Raw genomic sequence first — 23943 nt, 5'->3', positions numbered from 1 at the left:
AGGTCCCATTGAAAGGTCCTCGCATGGAACCTGCCGAAAGGGATGGCCTCGTAGGAAGCCACCATCTTCCCCAGGACCCGCGTGCAATGATGCACTGAAACCTTTTTTGGTTTTAATAGGTTGCTGACCATGGCTATGAGTTCCTGAACCTTTTCGATCGGAAGAAAACCTTTTTCTGGTCTGTGTCTAGAATCAGCCCCAAAAAGGTCAGACACATTGTAGGGACTAGCTGGGACTTCGGTATATTGAGAATCCAGCCGTGTAACTGCAACGTCTTCATGGACAGAGACACGCTGTCCAGCAACCTCTCCCGAGATCTTGCCTTTATGAGTAGATCGTCCAAGTATGGTATAATTGTGACCCCCTGCCTGTGCAGGAGTACCATCATTTCCGCCATTACCTTGGTGAAAATTCTCGGGGCCAGGGAAAGCCCAAACGGCAATGTCTGAAATTGGTAGTGACAGTCCTGCACTGCAAATCTCAGGAACGCCTGATGCGGGGGGAATATGGGAACATGAAGGTAAGCATCCTTTATGTCCAGGGACACCATCCAATCCCCCCCTCCAGGCTGGCGATGACCGCCCTGAGTGATTCCATTTTGAACTTGAACCTCTTCAAGTACAGGTTCAGAGATTTCAGGTTTAAAATGGGTCTGACTGAACCGTCCTGTTTCGGGACTACAAACAGGGTTGAATAATATCCCTCTCCCTGCTGGAGATGAGGAACTGTGACAATCACCTGTTGAATATACAATTTTTGTATTGCTGCCAGCACTAGCTCCCTCTCTGACGGGGAAGCCGGCAGAGTCGATTTGAAAAATCGGCGAGGAGGCAAGTCTTCGGATTCCAGCCTGTATCCCTGGGAAACAATCTCTAATGTCCAGGGATCCACCTGCGAGTGAACCCAGACGTGGCTGAAAAACCGAAGACGAGCCCCCACCAGATCTGCCTCCCCCCGGAAAGCCCCAGCGTCATGCGGTGGACTTTGCAGACGCAGGGGAGGACTTCTGCTCTTGGGAACTAGCTGTGTGCAGCTTTTTTCCCCTTCCTTTCCCTCTGGCGACAAAGGATGATCCCCGTACCTTCTTGTTTTAATTGGAACGAAAGGACTGTATTTGGTAATGAGGTGCCTTTTTTGTATGCTGCGGGGGGACATAAGGTAAGAAATTTGACTTACCAGCCGTAGCCGTAGAGACAAGATCCGAGAGGCCGTCTCCAAACAACTCCTCCCCTTTGTAAGGCAAGGACTCCATATGCCGCTTTGAATCGGCATCTCCCGTCCACTGTCGGGTCCACAAGAGCCGCCTAGCAGAAATAGACATAGCATTTATTCTGGAGCTTAATAAACAAATGTCTCTCTGAGCATCCCTCATATACAAGGCAGCATCTCTGATATGCTCTATGGTCATTTGAATGGCGTCCCTATCTAAGGTGTCAATTTCCGAAGATAAGGAATCTGCCCATGCTACAACCGCACTACAAACCCAGGCCGACGCCATAGCCGGTCGAGCAATAGTACCTGAATGAGTGTAAATGTGCTTTAAGGTAATTTCCTGCCTGCGATCAGCAGGTTCCTCGAGGGAAGCCGTATCCTGAGAAGGCAGTGCCACCTTTTTGGACAAGCGTGTCAGCGCCTTGTCTACTTTAGGCGAGGATTTCCAGCGTATCCTATCAGTTTGTGGAAAAGTATACGCCATGAGAATCCTTTTGGGAACTTGTGGACTCCTATCCGGAGATTCCCAAGCCTTTTCGCACAAGTCACTTAATTCAAATGAGGATGGAAAAGTGACTTCAGGCTTTTTCCCTTTATACATGTGTACCCTCGTGTCAGGGATAAGGGGTTCCTCAGTAATATGCAAAACCTCTTTAATGGCAATAATCATTTACCGTATTACCCTTAGCAACCTTCGGCTGTAATTTTGCATCTTCATAGTCGACACTAGAGTCAGTATCTGTGTCTGTATCTGTGTCATCGATCTGGAATATGGTGCGCTTCTGAGACCCCGAAGGACTGGCGCCCCAGGGACAGGCATGGACTGGCTACCTGACTGATCCCTAGCTTCTGCCTTGTCTAATCTTTTATGCAATAGATTGACATTTGCATTCAAGACATTCAGCATATCCACCCATTCCGGTGTCGGCGTTGCCGACGGCGACCTGACATTCAAGCACTCCCCCTCCACATTAAGCGAGCCTTCCTCATCAAACATGTCGACACACGCGTACCGACACACTTCACACACACACACAGGGAACCCCTTTCTGAAGACAGTATCCCTGTCAAGGCCTTTTGGAGAGACAGAGAGAGAGAGAGAGTATGCCAGCACACACCCCAGCGCAATAACCTTGGAGACCAACACAAATTGTTTTTCCCCAGCAGCGCTGTATAATATGAAAACCGCCAATTATGTGCCCCCCCCCTCTCTTTTAAACACCCTTTCACCGTGTGTAAGCAGGGGAGAGTCCAGGGAGCTTCCTCTCAGCAGTGTTGTGGAGAGAAAATGGTGCTGGTGAGTGCTGAGGGAGAAGCCCCGCCCCCTCGGCGGCGGGCTTCTGTCCCGCTCAAACTTAGTAAAATATGGCGGGGGCTCTTTTATATACATGTACAGAGCCCACCTGTACATGTATATAGTCTTTTTGCCATGCAGAGGTTTATATTGCCGCCCAGGGCGCCCCCCCCTGCGCCCTGCACCCTTACAGTGACCGGAGTATGTGAGGTGTATGGGAGCAATGACGCACAGCTGCAGTGCTGTGCGTTACCTCAGTGAAGCTGAAGGCTTCTGCCGCCTGACGACTTCTGTCTTCTGTACTACTAGCTCTGTGAGGAGAACGGCGGCGCGGCTCCGGGGGTGGACGCCCAGTAAGAACCTGCGTTCACCCCCTCTGGAGCTAATGGTGTCCAGTAGCCGAGGAAGCAGAGCCTATCTTTGACAAGAAGGTCTGCTCCTCTCTCCTCAGTCCCTCGATGCAGGGAGCCTGTTGCCAGCAGTGCTCCCTGTGAAAAAGTAGTAAAAGTAGAAAGAAAAATCCAAACAAAAATGCTTCTAGGCAGAGAACTCTGGAGAGCTCTCTGCAGTGCACCCATCTTGCTCTGGGCACAGTGTAAAACTGAGGTCTGGAGGAGGGGCATAGAGGGAGGAGCCAGTGCACACCCAGAGTCCAAAGCTTTTATTAAAGTGCCCTATCTCCTGCGGAGCCCGTCTATTCCCCATGGTCCTTACAGAGTCCCAGCATCCTCAAGGACGTTAGAGAAATGTGTATATTCAGTATAATAAAGAGGGTGTGATTTGTAAGGTGCAGGGACCAGTGAGGAAGTCGGCCACTGAAAAGACAGAGACCGCTATCAATTAACTTAATTCAATGGTGTCACAGAATGGGAGGAGAGGTGCCCCCCTTCAGAGCAGGAGCCCGGCGGCAGATGACTCCATTGCCTCCCAGAGTTCTGCCTCTGAGTACACACAAGGTCAGCCCTGCCTACCTAAGGAAAGAGGCCCCTCATGCAGTGGAGCCCACCCTGGTCTCTGCACTGAGCCATTCATCTGACATTTGCTCAAAATGGTCTGTGAGGGGGATCATTGATGGTCTGGGCTGCAAGAGGCCCCTTAGTCCTCAGGGGCCCCGGTGCAATGCACCTGCTACACTAGTGGCAGTTCTGCCCTCATATGGATGACAGCTAGTGTGTCTGCATTTAGGAGACTGTTAACTATTCGCTGAATTAATGCAGCCCAGGGACAATACATTGTAGACAGCCACAGGTCTTCTTACCCTCACCTGACTGGATGTAAAAATAGCGGGAATACCAGCCATGGAAGGTTGCCCTGGGGAGCCAGAGAGGTTAAATATGCCCTGCATCTGGTGGGAGGTGTGCAGTGTCAGCGTGGAGTGTTTTCTGCAGTGTGTCCAGCTGTCGGTAGTGTGAGAGGGGGTGGGTGTTGCAGCAGCCCCAAAAAGAGTGCGCCCAATCTATGGGAAGTGAGCAGAACAGTGTGATAGCAGTGGGCAGCGGTGACCTAGACTCAGGAGTTGGAGGAAGCTGTGCTGCAGAGTGCCAGAGACACAGGCTACAGAGAGAGAGTGACAGCAGTGTCGGAAGCTGTAAACCTCCACCAGGCAGAAGATAGCAGAACCCTGGAGCCAAAGCTAATAGGTCTGCCACTTCTGATTGTGTGACGTCTGCAATCACACACTGTAGCTGCAGCCAGAGGGCACAGACTCTTCTTATTCTCTGCAGGGATCCAAGGTTTGTACAACATTGTTTCTGACAGTTCCTGTTGTGCAGAATGAAGATCTGTGAAAGAGAAATACATCCAGTCATGTTGTCCATCTGTCAATCATTTCTGTTTTGTCATCAAGGTGACTACATCACTGTGGGGAACCTATGATACAATGGTTCTCCTGTTTACAGATGTCTGGTCATGAAAGCAGAGGTGCCAGTGAAGGTGACAGTATAACTCCATCTGCTTTCAGCACTTCTGCTAATACTCCCAAATATTTCTATTCATTCGGTCAGTGCAAAATGGCAGCAGCAACATTCACACATTCCTACAGTGATAGCACCTGATTCCTTGTACAGCATAGGCTCCGATTCCGTGGGTGCTCCCAGGCCTGAGCACCCACGGAACCAACCACCCACTAAAGCTAGCACCCGCAGGCACTGGCGTGCGCAGCACATTTTATTAGGGGGTGCACCGTCGGAGGGGTGTGTCTAGCACCGCCTTTTGGGCGTGTCTAGCACTATCTATTGATGGTCAACGCATAAAATATACACCTTTGTACCAAGCCTAATAAAGCAGATACATTGTCAGATGTTGTGGTGTGCACCAAACAAGCACCCCTGATGGCATTAACTGCAATTCCACTGCTCCTCCTCAGCCTGGTCTGGCTCCCTCTCTCTTTCACCTGCAAGCTGCAGCAGCTTACTTACAAATCAGTCACTCACTGACACTGACAGTCGCAGACTAGTACTGCTGCTGCTGGAAAAACTAGTGACGTGTCAATGCTGCTGCCGGCCGTCTGCCAGTATTGAATTTGTCTTCCTAAGAGGAACGCTGGCTGCATGCTGCTCCTCATCAGTGGCTGGCATTGGCATAGCATAGAAGGAGAGAGGTGTGTATGTGGTGGGTGTGACGGGAGGGCATGCGAGCAGCATGACGTAATCACGTCACATCATGCTGTTTTTGTACATGGTGGTGGAGCTGGGAATTTGAAAGCCGGTGGCAGTGGCACCCTTGATTAACCCAGGCGTCCATTCAGTAATGCAGTCCTGACAGGGTGCAGCGCAGAGGGGACAGTAATCAGCCTGCTCGGCGATCGCTGCATCAGGCATGTGAGATCGTGGTGCCAGACATTAGGGGGTGCCTGTGCGCACCAGGAACCCCCCCTGCGCACACCTATGCCCGCAGGGGATTGAGATGGCCTGGTGGCTGCGGAAGGGCTTCCGTACATTACAGTGTAAAAAGACCTACCAAAAATGGCCGCTGCCAAGAAGGAGACAAACCCTAGAGGTATTTTAAGGATTTTTTTACATGCAATGTACGGAAGCCCCTCCGCCGCCCCCAGCATGTCTCAATGCACTGCGAGGGCTGCGCGCAGGGGGGGGAGAGACATATACTCTATATGTAGGTGTGTCTACGCTCTGTGTGCATGTTCTATGTGTTTGTGTTGTGTGTGTGTGTTCTATGTGTGTGCCACCTTCCCTGTCACAGTTACATGTGTTATATATAGAGATGAGCGCCTGAAATTTTTCGGGTTTTGTGTTTTGGTTTTGGGTTCGGTTCCGCGGCCGTGTTTTGGGTTCGAACGCGTTTTGGCAAAACCTCACCGAATTATTTTTGTCGGATTCGGGTGTGTTTTGGATTCGGGTGTTTTTTTCAAAAAACACTAAAAAACAGCTTAAATCATAGAATTTGGGGGTCATTTTGATCCCAAAGTATTATTAACCTCAAAAACCATAATTTACACTCATTTTCAGTCTATTCTGAATACCTCACACCTCACAATATTATTTTTAGTCCTAAAATTTGCACCGAGGTCGCTGTGTGAGTAAGATAAGCGACCCTAGTGGCCGACACAAACACCGGGCCCATCTAGGAGTGGCACTGCAGTGTCACGCAGGATGTCCCTTCCAAAAAACCCTCCCCAAACAGCACATGACGCAAAGAAAAAAAGAGGCGCAATGAGGTAGCTGTGTGAGTAAGATTAGCGACCCTAGTGGCCGACACAAACACCGGGCCCATCTAGGAGTGTCACTGCAGTGTCACGCAGGATGGCCCTTACAAAAAACCCTCCCCAAACAGCACATGACGCAAAGAAAAAAAGAGGCGCAATGAGGTAGCTGACTGTGTGAGTAAGATTAGCGACCCTAGTGGCCGACACAAACACCGGGCCCATCTAGGAGTGGCACTGCAGTGTCACGCAGGATGTCCCTTCCAAAAAACCCTCCCCAAACAGCACATGACGCAAAGAAAAAAAGAGGCGCAATGAGGTAGCTGACTGTGTGAGTAAGATAAGCGACCCTAGTGGCCGACACAAACACCGGGCCCATTTAGGAGTGGCACTGCAGTGTCACGCAGGATGTCCCTTCCAAAAAACCCTCCCCAAACAGCACATGACGCAAAGAAAAAAAGAGGCGCAATGAGGTAGCTGACTGTGTGAGTAAGATAAGCGACCCTAGTGGCCGACACAAACACCGGGCCCATTTAGGAGTGGCACTGCAGTGTCACGCAGGATGGCCCTTCCAAAAAACCCTCCCCAAACAGCACATGACGCAAAGAAAAAAAGAGGCGCAATGAGGTAGCTGTGTGAGTAAGATTAGCGACCCTAGTGGCCGACACAAACACCGGGCCCATCTAGGAGTGGCACTGCAGTGTCACGCAGGATGTCCCTTCCAAAAAACCCTCCCCAAACAGCACATGACGCAAAGAAAAAAAGAGGCGCAATGAGGTAGCTGTGTGAGTAAGATTAGCGACCCTAGTGGCCGTCACAAACACCGGGCCCATCTAGGAGTGGCACTGCAGTGTCACGCAGGATGTCCCTTCCAAAAAACCCTCCCCAAACAGCACATGACGCAAAGAAAAAAAGAGGCGCAATGAGGTAGCTGACTGTGTGAGTAAGATTAGCGACCCTAGTGGCCGACACAAACACCGGGCCCATTTAGGAGTGGCACTGCAGTGTCACGCAGGATGTCCCTTCCAAAAAACCCTCCCCAATCAGCACATGATGCAAAGAAAAAGAAAAGAAAAAAGAGGTGCAAGATGGAATTGTCCTTGGGCCCTCCCACCCACCCTTATGTTGTATAAACAAAACAGGACATGCACACTTTAACCAACCCATCATTTCAGTGACAGGGTCTGCCACACGACTGTGACTGATATGACGGGTTGGTTTGGACCCCCCCCAAAAAAGAAGCAATTAATCTCTCCTTGCACAAACTGGCTCTACAGAGGCAAGATGTCCACCTCATCATCATCCTCCGATATATCACCGTGTACATCCCCCTCCTCACAGATTATCAATTCGTCCCCACTGGAATCCACCATCTCAGCTCCCTGTGTACTTTGTGGAGGCAATTGCTGCTGGTCAATGTCTCCGCGGAGGAATTGATTATAATTCATTTTAATGAACATCATCTTCTCCACATTTTCTGGATGTAACCTCGTACGCCGATTGCTGACAAGGTGAGCGGCGGCACTAAACACTCTTTCGGAGTACACACTTGTGGGAGGGCAACTTAGGTAGAATAAAGCCAGTTTGTGCAAGGGCCTCCAAATTGCCTCTTTTTCCTGCCAGTATAAGTACGGACTGTGTGACGTGCCTACTTGGATGCGGTCACTCATATAATCCTCCACCATTCTATCAATGTTGAGAGAATCATATGCAGTGACAGTAGACGACATGTCCGTAATCGTTGTCAGGTCCTTCAGTCCGGACCAGATGTCAGCATCAGCAGTCGCTCCAGACTGCCCTGCATCACCGCCAGCGGGTGGGCTCGGAATTCTGAGCCTTTTCCTCGCACCCCCAGTTGCGGGAGAATGTGAAGGAGGAGATGTTGACAGGTCGCGTTCCGCTTGACTTGACAATTTTGTCACCAGCAGGTCTTTCAACCCCAGCAGACTTGTGTCTGCCGGAAAGAGAGATCCAAGGTAGGCTTTAAATCTAGGATCGAGCACGGTGGCCAAAATGTAGTGCTCTGATTTCAACAGATTGACCACCCGTGAATCCTTGTTAAGCGAATTAAGGGCTCCATCCACAAGTCCCACATGCCTAGCAGAATCGCTCCGTGTTAGCTCCTCCTTCAATGTCTCCAGCTTCTTCTGCAAAAGCCTGATGAGGGGAATGACCTGACTCAGGCTGGCAGTGTCTGAACTGACTTCACGTGTGGCAAGTTCAAAGGGCATCAGAAACTTGCACAACGTTGAAATCATTCTCCACTGCGCTTGAGACAGGTGCATTCCACCTACTATATCGTGCTCAATTGTATAGGCTTGAATGGCCTTTTGCTGCTCCTCCAACCTCTGAAGCATATAGAGGGTTGAATTCCACCTCGTTACCACTTCTTGCTTCAGATGATGGCAGGGCAGGTTCAGTAGTTTTTGGTGGTGCTCCAGTCTTCTGTACGTGGTGCCTGTACGCCGAAAGTGTCCCGCAATTCTTCTGGCCACCGACAGCATCTCTTGCACGCCCCTGTCGTTTTTTAAAAAATTCTGCACCACCAAATTCAAGGTATGTGCAAAACATGGGACGTGCTGGAATTTGCCCATATTTAATGCACACACAATATTGCTGGCGTTGTCCGATGCCACAAATCCACAGGAGAGTCCAATTGGGGTAAGCCATTCCGCGATGATCTTCCTCAGTTGCCGTAAGAGGTTTTCAGCTGTGTGCGTATTCTGGAAAGCGGTGATACAAAGCATAGCCTGCCTAGGAAAGAGTTGGCGTTTGCGAGATGCTGCTACTGGTGCCGCCACTGCTGTTCTTGCGGCGGGAGTCCATACATCTACCCAGTGGGCTGTCACAGTCATATAGTCCTGACCCTGCCCTGCTCCACTTGTCCACATGTCCGTGGTTAAGTGGACATTGGGTACAACTGCATTTTTTAGGACACTGGTGAGTCTTTTTCTGAGGTCTGTGTACATTTTCGGTATCGCCTGCCTAGAGAAATGGAACCTAGATGGTATTTGGTACCGGGGACACAGTACCTCCAACAAGTCTCTAGTTGGCTCTGCAGTAATGATGGATACCGGAACCACGTTTCTCACCACCCAGGATGCCAAGGCCTCAGTTATCCGCTTTGCTGTAGGATGACTGCTGTGATATTTCATCTTCCTTGCAAAGGACTGTTGGACAGTCAATTGCTTGGTGGAAGTAGTAAAAGTGGTCTTACGACTTCCCCTCTGGGATGACCATCGACTCCCATCAGCAACAACAGCAGCGCCAGCAGCAGTAGGCGTTACACGCAAGGATGCATCGGAGGAATCCCAGGCAGGAGAGGAATCGTCAGAATTGCCAGTGACATGGCCTGCAGGACTATTGGCATTCCTGGGGAAGGAGGAAATTGACACTGAGGGAGTTGGTGGGGTGGTTTGCGTGAGCTTGGTTACAAGAGGAAGGGATTTACTGGTCAGTGGACTGCTTCCGCTGTCACCCAAAGTTTTTGAACTTGTCACTGACTTATTATGAATGCGCTGCAGGTGACGTATAAGGGAGGATGTTCCGAGGTGGTTAACGTCCTTACCCCTACTTATTACAGCTTGACAAAGGGAACACACGGCTTGACACCTGTTGTCCGCATTTCTGGTGAAATACCTCCACACCGAAGAGCTGATTTTTTTGGTATTTTCACCTGGCATGTCAACGGCCATATTCCTCCCACGGACAACAGGTGTCTCCCCGGGTGCCTGACTTAAACAAACCACCTCACCATCAGAATCCTCCTGGTCAATTTCCTCCCCAGCGCCAGCAACACCCATATCCTCCTCATCCTGGTGTACTTCAACACTGACATCTTCAATCTGACTATCAGGAACTGGACTGCGGGTGCTCCTTCCAGCACTTGCAGGGGGCGTGCAAATGGTGGAAGGCGCATGCTCTTCACGTCCAGTGTTGGGAAGGTCAGGCATCGCAACCGACACAATTGGACTCTCCTTGTGGATTTGGGATTTCGAAGAACGCACAGTTCTTTGTGGTGCTTTTGCCAGCTTGAGTCTTTTCAGTTTTCTAGCGAGAGGCTGAGTGCTTCCATCCTCATGTGAAGCTGAACCACTAGCCATGAACATAGGCCAGGGCCTCAGCCGTTCCTTGCCACTCCGTGTGGTAAATGGCATATTGGCAAGTTTACGCTTCTCCTCCGACAATTTTATTTTAGGTTTTGGAGTCCTTTTTTTACTGATATTTGGTGTTTTGGATTTGACATGCTCTGTACTATGACATTGGGCATCGGCCTTGGCAGACGACGTTGCTGGCATTTCATCGTCTCGGCCATGACTAGTGGCAGCAGCTTCAGCACGAGGTGGAAGTGGATCTTGATCTTTCCCTAATTTTGGAACCTCAACATTTTTGTTCTCCATATTTTAATAGGCACAACTAAAAGGCACCTCAGGTAAACAATGGAGATGGATACTAGTATACAATTATGGACTGCCTGCCGAGTGCAGACACAGAGGTAGCCACAGCCGTGAACTACCGTACTGTACTGTGTCTGCTGCTAATATAGACTGGTTGATAAAGAGATGTCTATGTAACTATGTATGTATAAAGAAGAAAGAAAAAAAAACCACGGTTAGGTGGTATACAATTATGGACGGACTGCCTGCCGAGTGCAGACACAGAGGTAGCCACAGCCGTGAACTACCGTACTGTACTGTGTCTGCTGCTAATAATATAGACTGGTTGATAAAGAGATGTCGTAGTAGTATGTATGTATAAAGAAGAAAGAAAAAAAAACCACGGTTTGGTGGTATACAATTATGGACGGACTGCCTGCCGAGTGCAGACACAGAGGTAGCCACAGCCGTGAACTACCGTACTGTACTGTGTCTGCTGCTAATATAGACTGGTTGATAAAGAGATGTCTATGTAACTATGTATGTATAAAGAAGAAAGAAAAAAAAACCACGGTTAGGTGGTATACAATTATGGACGGACTGCCTGCCGAGTGCAGACACAGAGGTAGCCACAGCCGTGAACTACCGTACTGTACTGTGTCTGCTGCTAATAATATAGACTGGTTGATAAAGAGATGTCGTAGTAGTATGTATGTATAAAGAAGAAAGAAAAAAAAACCACGGTTAGGTGGTATACAATTATGGACGGACTGCCTGCCGAGTGCAGACACAGAGGTAGCCACAGCCGTGAACTACCGTACTGTACTGTGTCTGCTGCTAATATAGACTGGTTGATAAAGAGATGTCTATGTAACTATGTATGTATAAAGAAGAAAGAAAAAAAAACCACGGTTAGGTGGTATACAATTATGGACGGACTGCCTGCCGAGTGCAGACACAGAGGTAGCCACAGCCGTGAACTACCGTACTGTACTGTGTCTGCTGCTAATAATATAGACTGGTTGATAAAGAGATGTCGTAGTAGTATGTATGTATAAAGAAGAAAGAAAAAAAAACCACGGTTAGGTGGTATACAATTATGGACGGACTGCCTGCCGAGTGCAGACACAGAGGTAGCCACAGCCGTGAACTACCGTACTGTACTGTGTCTGCTGCTAATATAGACTGGTTGATAAAGAGATGTCTATGTAACTATGTATGTATAAAGAAGAAAGAAAAAAAAACCACGGTTAGGTGGTATACAATTATGGACGGACTGCCTGCCGAGTGCAGACACAGAGGTAGCCACAGCCGTGAACTACCGTACTGTACTGTGTCTGCTGCTAATATAGACTGGTTGATAAAGAGATGTCTATGTAACTATGTATGTATAAAGAAGAAAGAAAAAAAAACCACGGTTAGGTGGTATACAATTATGGACGGACTGCCTGCCGAGTGCAGACACAGAGGTAGCCACAGCCGTGAACTACCATACTGTACTGTGTCTGCTGCTAATATAGACTGGTTGATAAAGAGATGTATATGTAACTATGTATGTATAAAGAAGAAAGAAAAAAAAACCACGGTTAGGTGGTATACAATTATGGACGGACTGCCTGCCGAGTGCAGACACAGAGGTAGCCACAGCCGTGAACTACCGTACTGTACTGTGTCTGCTGCTAATATAGACTGGTTGATAAAGAGATGTCTATGTAACTATGTATGTATAAAGAAGAAAGAAAAAAAAACCACGGTTAGGTGGTATACAATTATGGACGGACTGCCTGCCGAGTGCAGACACAGAGGTAGCCACAGCCGTGAACTACCGTACTGTACTGTGTCTGCTGCTAATATAGACTGGTTGATAAAGAGATGTCTATGTAACTATGTATGTATAATGAAGAAAGAAAAAAAAAAACCACGGTTAGGTGGTATACAATTATGGACGGACTGCCTGCCGAGTGCAGACACAGAGGTAGCCACAGCCGTGAACTACCGTACTGTACTGTGTCTGCTGCTAATATAGACTGGTTGATAAAGAGATGTCGTAGTAGTATGTATGTATAAAGAAGAAAAAAAAAACACGGTTAGGTGGTATACAATTATGGACGGACTGCCTGCCGAGTGCAGACACAGAGGTAGCCACAGCCGTGAACTACCGTACTGTGTCTGCTGCGACTGGAAGATAAATGATATAAAAAATATATATATATCACTACTGCAGCCGGACAGGTATATATTATATATTATATAATGACGGACCTGCTGGACACTGTCTGTCAGCAGAATGAGTTTTATTTTTATAGAATAAAAAAAAAACAACACACAAGTGAAGTCACACGACGAGTGTTTAACTTTTTCAGGCAATCACAATATAAGTATACTACTAACTATACTGGTGGTCAGTGTGGTCAGGTCACTGGTCAGTCACACTGGCAGTGGCACTCCTGCTCAAAAGTGTGCACTGTTTAATTTTAATATAATATTATGTACTCCTGGCACCTGCTATAACCTATAACTGGCACTGCAGTGCTCCCCAGTCTCCCCCACAATTATAAGCTGTGTGAGCTGAGCAGTCAGACAGATATATAATATATATAGATGATGCAGCACACTGGGCTGAGCCTGAGCAGTGCACACAGATATGGTATGTGACTGAGTCACTGTGTGTATCGCTTTTTTCAGGCAGAGAACGGATATATTAAATAAACTGCACTGTCTGGTGGTCACTCACTATATAATATTATGTACTCCTGGCTCCTGCTATAACCTATAACTGGCACTGCAGTGCTCCCCAGTCTCCCCCACAATTATAAGCTGTGTGAGCTGAGCAGTCAGACAGATATATAATATATATAGATGATGCAGCACACTGGGCTGAGCCTGAGCAGTGCACACAGATATGGTATGTGACTGAGTCACTGTGTGTATCGCTTTTTTCAGGCAGAGAACGGATATATTAAATAAACTGCACTGTCTGGTGGTCACTCACTAGTAAACTCTCTGCACTCTCTACACTTCTACAGTACTCCTCCTAGTCCTAAGCTCCAGTAAATCTCTCTCTCTTATAATCTAAATGGAGAGGACGCCAGCCACGTCCTCTCCCTATCAATCTCAATGCACGTGTGAAAATGGCGGCGACGCGCGGCTCCTTATATAGAATCCGAGTCTCGCGATAGAATCCGAGCCTAGCGAGAATCCGACAGCGTCATGATGACGTTCGGGCGCGCTCGGGTTAACCGAGCAAGGCGGGAAGATCCGAGTCGCTCGGACCCGTGAGAAAAAACATGAAGTTCGGGCGGGTTCGGATTCAGAGGAACCGAACCCGCTCATCTCTAGTTATATACAGGGTGTAGCTACCATAGGTGCAGGAATTGCGGCTGCTATGGGGCCAGAGCTGAGAGAAGCCACCTTCCCTGTCACAGTTACATGTGTTATATACAGGGTGTAGCTACCATAGGTGCAGGGAGTGCAGCTGCTATGGGGCCAGAGCTGAGAGGGGCCACCTTCCCTGTCACAGTTACATGTGTTATATACAGGGTGTAGCTACCATAGGTGCAGGGAGTGCAGCTGCTATGGGGCCAGAGATGAGAGGGGCCACCTTCCCTGTCACAGTTACATGTGTTATATACAGGGTGTAGCTACCATAGGTGCAGGGAGTGCAGCTGCTATGGGGCCCAGAGCTGAGAGAGGCCACCTTCCCTGTCACAGTAACATGTATTATATACAGGGTGTAGCTACCATAGGTGCAGGAATTGCGGCAGCTATGGGGCCCAGAGCTGAGAGGGGCCACCTTCCCTGTCACCGTTACATGTGTTATATACAGGGTGTATCTACCATAGGTGCAGGGAGTGTAGCTGCTATGGGGCCCAGAGCTGAGAGAGGCCACCTTCCCTGTCACAGTTACATGTGTTATATACAGGGTGTAGCTACCATAGGTGCAGGGAGTGCAGCTGCTATGGGGCCCAGAGCTGAGAGGGGCCACCTTCCCTGTCACAGTTACATGTGTTATATACAGGGGTGTAGCTACCATAGGTGCAGGGATTGCGGCTGCTATGGGGCCCCGAGCTGAGAGGAGCCACCTTCCCTGTCAGTTACATGTGTTATATACAGGGTGTAGCTACCATAGGTGCAGGGAGTGCAGCTGCTATGGGGCCCAGAGCTGAGAGGAGCCACCTTCCCTGTCACAGTTACATGTTATATACAGGGTGTAGCTACCATAGGTGCAGGGAGTGCAGCTGCTATGGGCCCAGAGCTGAGAGAGGCCACCTTCCCTGTCACAGTTACATGTGTTATATACAGTGTGTAGCTACCATAGGTGCAGGCAGTGTAGCTGCTATGGGGCCCAGAGCTGAGAGGGGCCATCTTCCCTGTCACAGTTACATGTGTTATATACAGGGGTGTAGCTACCATAGGTGCAGGGAGTGCAGCTGCTTTGGGGCCAGAGCTGAGAGGGACCATCTTCCCTGTCACAGTTACATGTGTTATATACAGGGGTGTAGCTACCATAGGTGCAGGGAGTGCAGCTGCTATGGGGCCCAGAGCTGAGAGAGGCCACCTTCCCTGTCACAGTTACATGTGTTATATACAGGGTGCAGCTACCATAGGTGCAGGCAGTGTAGCTGCTATGGGGCCCAGAGCTGAGAGGGGCCACCTTCCCTGTCACAGTTACATGTGTTATATACAGGGGTGTAGCTACCATAGGTGCAGGGATTGCGGCTGCTATGGGGCCCCGAGCTGAGAGGAGCCACCTTCCCTGTCAGTTACATGTGTTATATACAGGGTGTAGCTACCATAGGTGCAGGGAGTGCAGCTGCTATGGGGCCCAGAGCTGAGAGGAACCACCTTCCCTGTCACAGTTACATGTTATATACAGGGTGTAGCTACCATAGGTGCAGGGAGTGCAGCTGCTATGGGCCCAGAGCTGAGAGAGGCCACCTTCCCTGTCACAGTTACATGTGTTATATACAGTGTGTAGCTACCATAGGTGCAGGCAGTGTAGCTGCTATGGGGCCCAGAGCTGAGAGGGGCCACCTTCCCTGTCACAGTTACATGTGTTATATACAGGGGTGTAGCTACCATAGGTGCAGGGAGTGCAGCTGCTTTGGGGCCAGAGCTGAGAGGGACCATCTTCCCTGTCACAGTTACATGTGTTATATACAGGGGTGTAGCTACCATAGGTGCAGGGAGTGCAGCTGCTATGGGCCCAGAGCTGAGAGAGGCCACCTTCCCTGTCACAGTTACATGTGTTATATACAGTGTGTAGCTACCATAGGTGCAGGCAGTGTAGCTGCTATGGGGCCCAGAGCTGAGAGGGGCCACCTTCCCTGTCACAGTTACATGTGTTATATACAGGGGTGTAGCTACCATAGGTGCAGGGATTGCGGCTGCTATGGGGCCCCGAGCTGAGAGGAGCCACCTTCCCTGTCAGTTACATGTGTTATATACAGGGTGTAGCTACCATAGGTGCAGGGAGTGCAGCTGCTATGGGGCCCAGAGCTGAGAGGAACCACCTTCCCTGTCACAGTTACATGTTATATACAGGGTGTAGCTACCATAGGTGCAGGGAGTGCAGCTGCTATGGGCCCAGAGCTGAGAGAGGCCACCTTCCCTGTCACAGTTACATGTGTTATATACAGGGTGTAGCTACTATAGGTGCAGGGAGTACAGCTGCTATGGGGCCAGAGTTGAAAGGAGCCACCTTCCCTGTCATAGTTACATGTGTTTACATACAGGGGCTTAGCTACCATAGGTGCAGGGAGTGCAGCTGCTATGGGGCCAGAGCTGAGAGGAGCCACCTTCCCTGTCAGTTACATGTGTTATATACAGGGTGTAGCTACCATGGGTGCAAGGAGTGCAGCTGCTATGGGGCCAGAGCTGAGAGAGGCCACCTTCCCTGTCACAGTTACATGTGTTATATACAGGGTGTAGCTACCATAGGTGCAGGGAGTGCAGCTGCTATGGGGCCCAGAGCTGAGAGGAGCCACCTTCCCTGTCACAGTTACATGTTATATACAGGGTGTAGCTACCATAGGTGCAGGGAGTGCAGCTGCTATGGGCCCAGAGCTGAGAGAGGCCACCTTCCCTGTCACAGTTACATGTGTTATATACAGTGTGTAGCTACCATAGGTGCAGGCAGTGTAGCTGCTATGGGGCCCAGTGCTGAGAGGGGCCACCTTCCCTGTCACAGTTACATGTGTTATATACAGGGGTGTAGCTACCATAGGTGCAGGGAGTGCAGCTGCTTTGGGGCCAGAGCTGAGAGGGACCATCTTCCCTGTCACAGTTACATGTGTTATATACAGGGGTGTAGCTACCATAGGTGCAGGGAGTGCAGCTGCTATGGGGCCAAGAGCTGAGAGAGGCCACCTTCCCTGTCACAGTTACATGTGTTATATACAGGGTGTAGCTACCATAGGTGCAGGCAGTGCAGCTGCTATGGGGCCCAGAGCTGAGAGGGGCCACCTTCCCTGTCACAGTTACATGTGTTATATACAGGGGTGTAGCTACCATAGGTGCAGGGATTGCTGCTGCTATGGGGCCCCGAGCTGAGAGGAGCCACCTTCCCTGTCAGTTACATGTGTTATATACAGGGTGTAGCTACCATAGGTGCAGGGAGAGCAGCTGCTATGGGGCCCAGAGCTGAGAGGAACCACCTTCCCTGTCACAGTTACATGTTATATACAGGGTGTAGCTACCATAGGTGCAGGGAGTGCAGCTGCTATGGGCCCAGAGCTGAGAGAGGCCACCTTCCCTGTCACAGTTACATGTGTTATATACAGGGTGTAGCTACCATAGGTGCAGGGAGTACAGCTGCTATGGGGCCAGAGTTGAAAGGAGCCACCTTCCCTGTCAGTTACATGTGTTATATACAGGGTGTAGCTACCATGGGTGCAAGGAGTGCAGCTGCTATGGGGCCAGAGCTGAGAGAGGCCACCTTCCCTGTCACAGTTACATGTGTTATATACAGGGTGTAGCTACCATAGGTGCAGGGAGTGCAGTTGCTATGGGGCCCAGAGCTGAGAGGGGCCACCTTCCCTGTCACAGTTACATGTGTTATATACAGGGTGTAGCTACCATAGGTGCAGGGAGTGCAGCTGCTATGGGCCCAGAGCTGAGAGAAGCCACCTTCTCTGTCACAGTTACATGTGTTATATACAGGGTGTATCTACCATAGGTGCAGGGAGTGCAGCTGTTATGGGGCCAGAGCTGAGAGGGGCCACCTTCCCTGTCACAGTTACATGTGTTATATACAGGGTGTACCTACCATAGGTGCAGGGAGTGCAGCTGCTATGGGGCCAGAGCTGAGAGAGGCCACCTTCCCTGTCACAGTTACATGTGTTATATACAGGGTGTAGCTACCATAGGTGCAGGGAGTGCAGCTGCTATGGGGCCAGAGCTGAGAGGAGCCACCTTCCCTGTCACAGTTACATGGTTATATACAGGGTGTACCTACCATAGGTGCAGGGAGTGCAGCTGCTATGGGGCCAGAGCTGAGAGAGGCCACCTTCCCTGTCACAGTTACATGTGTTATATACAGGGTGTAGCTACCATAGGTGCAGGGAGTGCAGCTGCTATGGGCCCAGTGCTGAGAGGAGCCACCTTCCCTGTCACAGTTACATGTGTTATATACAGGGGTGTAGCTACCATAGGTGCAGGGAGTGCTGCTGCTGTGGGACCAGAGCTGAGAGGAGCCACCTTCCCTGTCACATTACATGTGTTATATACAGGGTGTAGCTACTATAGGTGCAGGGAGTACAGCTGCTATGGGGACAGAGCTGAGAGGGGCCACCTTCCCTGTCACAGTTACATGTGTTATATACAGGGTGTAGCTACCATAGGTGCAGGGAGTGCAGCTGCTATGGGGCCCAGAGCTGAGAGGAGCCACCTTCCCTGTCACAGTTACATGTGTTATATACAGGGTGTAGCTACCATAGGTGCAGGGAGTGCAGCTGCTATGGGGCCCAGAGCTGAGAGGCACCACCTTCACTGTCACAGTTACATGTGTCATATACAGGGTGTAGCTACCATAGGTGCAGGGAGTACAGCTGCTATGGGGCCCAGAGCTGAGAGGAGCCACCTTCCCTGTCACAGTTACATGTGTTATATACAGGGTGTAGCTACCATAGGTGCAGGGAGTGCAGCTGCTATGGGACCAGAGCTGGGAGGAGCCACCTTCCCTGTCACAGTTACATGTGTTATATACAGGGTGTAGCTACCATAGGTGCAGGGAGTGCAGCTGCTATGGGCCCAGAGCTGAGAGGAGCCACCTTCCCTGTCACAGTTACATGTGTTATATACAGGGTGTACCTACCATAGGTGCAGGGAGTGCAGCTGCTATGGGACCAGAGCTGGGAGGAGCCACCTTCCCTGTCACAGTTACATGTGTTATATACAGGGTGTACCTACCATAGGTGCAGGGAGTGCAGCTGCTATGGGCCCAGAGCTGAGAGGAGCCACCTTCCCTGTCACAGTTACATGTGTTATATACAGGGGTGTAGCTACCATAGGTGCAGGGAGTGCAGCTGCTATGGGGCCAGAGCTGAGAGGGGCCACCTTCCCTGTCACAGTTACATGTGTTATATACAGGGTGTAGCTATCATAGGTGCAGGGAGTGCAGCTGCTATGGGGCCCAGAGCTGAGAGGGGCCACCTTCCCTGTCACAGTTACATGTGTTATATACAGGGTGTACCTACCATAGGTGCAGGGAGTACAGCTGCTATGGGGCCAGAGCTGAGAGGGGCCCACATTCCTTGTCAAAAGTTACCTGTGTGATATACATTTTTTACCATTGGCTGTTACACAGAGGGACTTACACTTTTGCCTTGGGACCTATAATATATCTAGTTATGCCCCTGGACCTGCTCATAGTAATGTGTTGTAAAATGAACTGGAGGGCATTATACTGTTACATTATATGAACTGAGGCACTGCAATGTGGCACAGTATGAAGTGGAGGCACTATTTTGTGGAATAATAAGAACTAGGGGAACTGTGAATTGGGATAATGTGTTGCCTAATGTGCGCTGGTGGCCCTACAATGTGAAATAATGTGAACTAAGGCACTATTATGGAGCATAAAAGTTAACAATTGCTGCGGAGAGGTTTCTCTCTAGAAGAATTGGGTCAGGGAACCCTTCAAAATGTTGCTATGGGGCCACAAAGTTCTGGCTACGCTCCTGCTTCAGGGGCACTTCTATAGAGGAGGAGGGCTGTGTACAGACTCTGGGCCCCCTTCCTCTCTAGCTAGCAGCGCTGTAGACTCTGGGCACTAGGGTCACTAGGGGACCCTAGCGCTGTCCTAGAGTCTAGTGCACACAGCGTTATTTACAGGAGATTTGCTTAGAGATGCTGCCACCGGTGGAGGACTGTGGAGACGTGATTATTTATAAAATGGGTGCAGGATGTGTGGTGTGGGCCCCCTGGATGTCAGGGACCGCGTGCATTGCACACACGGCACCCATTAAAATACGCCAGTGTATACCTTCTTCCATCTTCTCCTGCTTGTATGTCTATTCTCTCTGCTCCCAACTCCATCTGGAAGACGTTAGACAGCAGCGGTGTCCAGCGGAAAGTCACAGTGTCAATGGGATGTAATTTTAGTCCAGAATCAATAAATGCAGAATATGTATTCTCGGGGATGACTTTGCCACTAGACAACAGGAAGAAACAGTGAGAACTTTCTACTTCATACTGATTGCACGGATGGATTGTAAAGAGTTATGACTGCAGAGAAGGGCACCAGAACCCGTGATGGCAAGGAAGAGGACAGGGGCCACCAGCAGGCTTTCTTATACCTAACATGTGTCAGACTGAGCCTCCCGCATAACCTCACCTCCCACACTCTCATTATCCATTGATGGCACAACCAGGGGCGTTTTAAGAGAGGAGGAGGCCCATGTTCAGCCTCCTCCGTTCAGGCCCCCTCCTCTCTGCCTGGAGCACTAGAGGGCTCAGACTCTACTGCGCATGCGCAGATCTCTGGGAAAATGGTGCGGTGGCCATTTTCCCTGAGATTTCTCTACTGCGCATGCGCAGAAATCCGTGAAATTGGCCACTGAGCCATTTTCACTGTGTTCTAACAGCACTGCGGATGCCGGCACTGGACTTCGGAGGGGTGAGTATTTTAAAAATGGGTGCAGTGTGTGCGGTGGGGGCCCCATCTGGACTCAGGGGCCCGTGTGCACCGCACGCACTGCACCCTTTATAGAAATGCCAGTGGGCACAACTATCTCCTCTAGCCCCCAAGTGCGCTGTCTTGGAGTAATCCTTGACTCCTCCCTCTCCTTCAAACCACACATTCAGCACCTCTCACAAACCTGTCATTTCCATCTCAAAAACATCTCCAGGATCAGACCCTTTCTCACCCAGGATGCTACCAAGACCTTCATCCACTCACTGGTCATCTCCAGACTGGACTACTGCAATCTCCTCCTATCTGGTCTCCCTCAAAAATGGCTCTTACCACTTCAATCTATCCTCAATGCTGCTGCCCGTCTCTTCTTCCTCACCAAACGTACTACATCCACATCCCCTCTCTTACAGGACCTTCACTGGCTACCCTTCCCATTCAGAATCCAATTCAAGCTTCTCACACTCACCTACAAAGCTCTCACCCACTCCTCTCCCAGTTACATCTCTGACCTTATCTCTCTTTACATTCCTGCCTGTCCTCTTCACTCTGCTAATGCACGCCGTCACTCCGGCCAACTGATTACCTCTTCCCATTCCTACCTACAAGATTTTGCACGTGCTGCTCCCTATCTCTGAAATGCTCTACCTCTCCCCATCCAACTTTCCACCTCTCTACAAAACTTCAAACGGGCTCTCAAGACCCACTTCTTCACCAAACCCAGCCAACTCTCCTCCTAACCCTCTTGTCTATGCTCACTGTCTACCCCTTCTGTGTCACTCCAGTCTGTTAGCTCATCACCTTTTAGATTGTAAGCTCACAAGAGCAGGGACTTCTTTCCTCATGTGCCTTTCCTTTTCTTACTTACACTGCTTACTCCCTTTGATGGCACCTGACCCCGGGTTTTCTATGTTGTCCTATATTGTCTTGTACTGTAAGTGCTGTTTTCTTGTTTGTTCACTTGATTATGTACTGTGTAATGGGTGCTGCGGATTCCTTGCGGCACCATATAAATAAAGGATAATAATAATAATAATGTAGAGCTACCTGGATGCTCCGGGCGGCTCTACACACTGCAAGAAGCATTACCAGAATATCTGGCCACAGGATGCTAGCCAGATGCAGGTGCCATGGGGCAACACCCTGGGCGATGGTACCACTTGCACACCCTTCCCTATGGCCCTGGGTAAATGACTACATAAGTTCCACAATTACAAATAGTAAGTGAAATATATGGTGAATCCTGCTTGCGCAGCACTATATGGTTATAAAATAACTGTACACTACTACCCACCTGAACAGCTTGTGATCCGTTATATTGCCCTCAGAGCCAAACAAGGAAATGTGGATGTTTCCATATGTGTCTGAGCTTCTTCTCAATGTTACTGAAACTTTATATCTCCAACCTAAGAACACATAGAGCAGATCTATATTAGATGATCTACTAAGCACACATAGAGCAGATCTATATTAGATGATCAACTAAGCACACATAGAGCAGATCTATATTAGATGATCTACTAAGCACACATAGAGCAGATCTATATTAGATCCTCTCCTAAGCACACGTAGAGCAGATCTATATTAGATCATCTCCTAAGCACACGTAGAACATATCTATATCAGATCATCTCCTAAGCACACGTAGAGCAGATCTATATCAGATCATCTCCTAAGCACACTTAGAGCAGATCTATATTAGATCATCTCCTAAGCACACGTAGAACATATCTATATCAGATCATCTGCTAAGCACACGTAGAACATATCTATATCAGATCATCTCCTAAGCACACGTAGAGCAGATCTATATCAGATCATCTCCTAAGCACACGTAGAACAGATCTATATCAGATCATCTCCTAAGCACACGTAGAGCAGATCTATATCAGATCATCTCCTAAGCACACTTAGAGCAGATCTATATTAGATCATCTCCTAAGCACACGTAGAACATATCTATATCAGATCATCTCCTAAGCACACGTAGAACATATCTATATCAGATCATCTCCTAAGCACACATAGAGCAGATCTATATTAGATCCTCTCATAAGCACACGTAGAACATATCTATATCAGATCATCTGCTAAGCACACGTAGAACATATCTATATCAGATCATCTGCTAAGCACACGTAGAGCAGATCTATATTAGATCCTCTCCTAAGCACACGTAGAGCAGATCTATATTAGGTGATTTCCTAAGCACACGTAGAGCAGATCTATATTAGATCCTCTCCTAAGCACACGTAGAGCAGATCTATATTAGGTGATTTCCTAAGCACACGTAGAGCAGATCTATATTAGATGATCTATGTAACCCTATAATAGCTCCACTGATATAGACTACTCGGCCATCCCAATAATACTCACTTGACAAATGGGAGAGATCTGGGCCAGTGTTTAAGTAGAAGGTTTGTCGCTTATCACTGATATTGTATAAGGAGTCTGAATAGTGCCCCATGGAAGGGCACCCTCCAGCTGGACAGGGGAAGCAGCCGCCCTGGAGAAGGTAAGTACACAGATCACATACTGACCATTCCTCAGTCCTTTATTTTACAGTCATGGCTGCATTATTATATAGGTCATGACAGATGAATGCGCTTATAACACAGGTCTGTGAAATGTAAGGTATTGAAAGCTTTTTTAATAATACTTTTATATTCTTAATTCTACTCCTGTGTACATCATGAAATAGGATATAAAACATGACCACATCACATTTACCTATAAGGGGGGTCACATACATTTTTAATAAAAAAACAAGAAGGTTAATTGTTCTTGACATATGTATTGTGAAATAGGAAGAAGTGTAGATGATATCCAGGGTCGGACTGGCCCACAGGAGTACCAGGGAAACCACCGGTAGGCCCCACTGCCTGAGTGCCCACTCCTTCCTCTGGGGATCAGGTTCCAGACTGTGCACTTATATTATACATGGTAGATATGTTGTATTACACTGCACTAAACTATTGTGTATTTCAAGCCTCTATGGAGGCTGGCCACACCCTTTGTAGGCTGACCACACCCCTAAGTATGGGCCCCTATAACTGCATTCCCCCGGTGGGCCCTTCATGACCCAGACCGACACTGATGATATCACTGTGTTTTTGTCTTAATTGCATAATAAAATAACAATAAAATCAAACAATAATAGAAACAAAACCATAATTGTTGAAAACATTAATATCTTGTTTTTTGTCTTCAAACTTTGTTTTGTTACTTTTCGCTTATAAGTTTTTTCTGTGTCGCCTCTGTGTATCATCCA

At 48.9% G+C, this 23943-nt stretch overlaps 1 protein-coding gene across 1 annotated transcript; it reads right to left on the bottom strand.

Annotated features, from left to right (window-relative positions):
• Positions 1 to 935: 935 nt before the first annotated feature.
• On the bottom strand, positions 936 to 23164 carry LOC134988511 (pancreatic lipase-related protein 2-like). The gene is made up of 4 exons (XM_063950555.1): positions 23049 to 23164; positions 21967 to 22078; positions 20025 to 20192; positions 936 to 4287 (listed from the first exon to the last, which is right to left on the bottom strand). Exons 1-4 carry the CDS (start codon positions 23137 to 23139, stop codon positions 4218 to 4220), a joined length of 441 nt encoding a protein of 146 aa, XP_063806625.1. The 5' UTR covers positions 23140 to 23164; the 3' UTR covers positions 936 to 4217.
• Between the last annotated feature and the right edge of the window lie 779 nt (positions 23165 to 23943).

This window comes from Pseudophryne corroboree, unplaced genomic scaffold, assembly GCF_028390025.1.
Source record: "Pseudophryne corroboree isolate aPseCor3 unplaced genomic scaffold, aPseCor3.hap2 scaffold_1071, whole genome shotgun sequence".
In the NCBI taxonomy this organism is placed as follows: domain Eukaryota; kingdom Metazoa; phylum Chordata; class Amphibia; order Anura; family Myobatrachidae; genus Pseudophryne; species Pseudophryne corroboree.
This window is presented reverse-complemented; position numbering and strand designations above follow the sequence as displayed.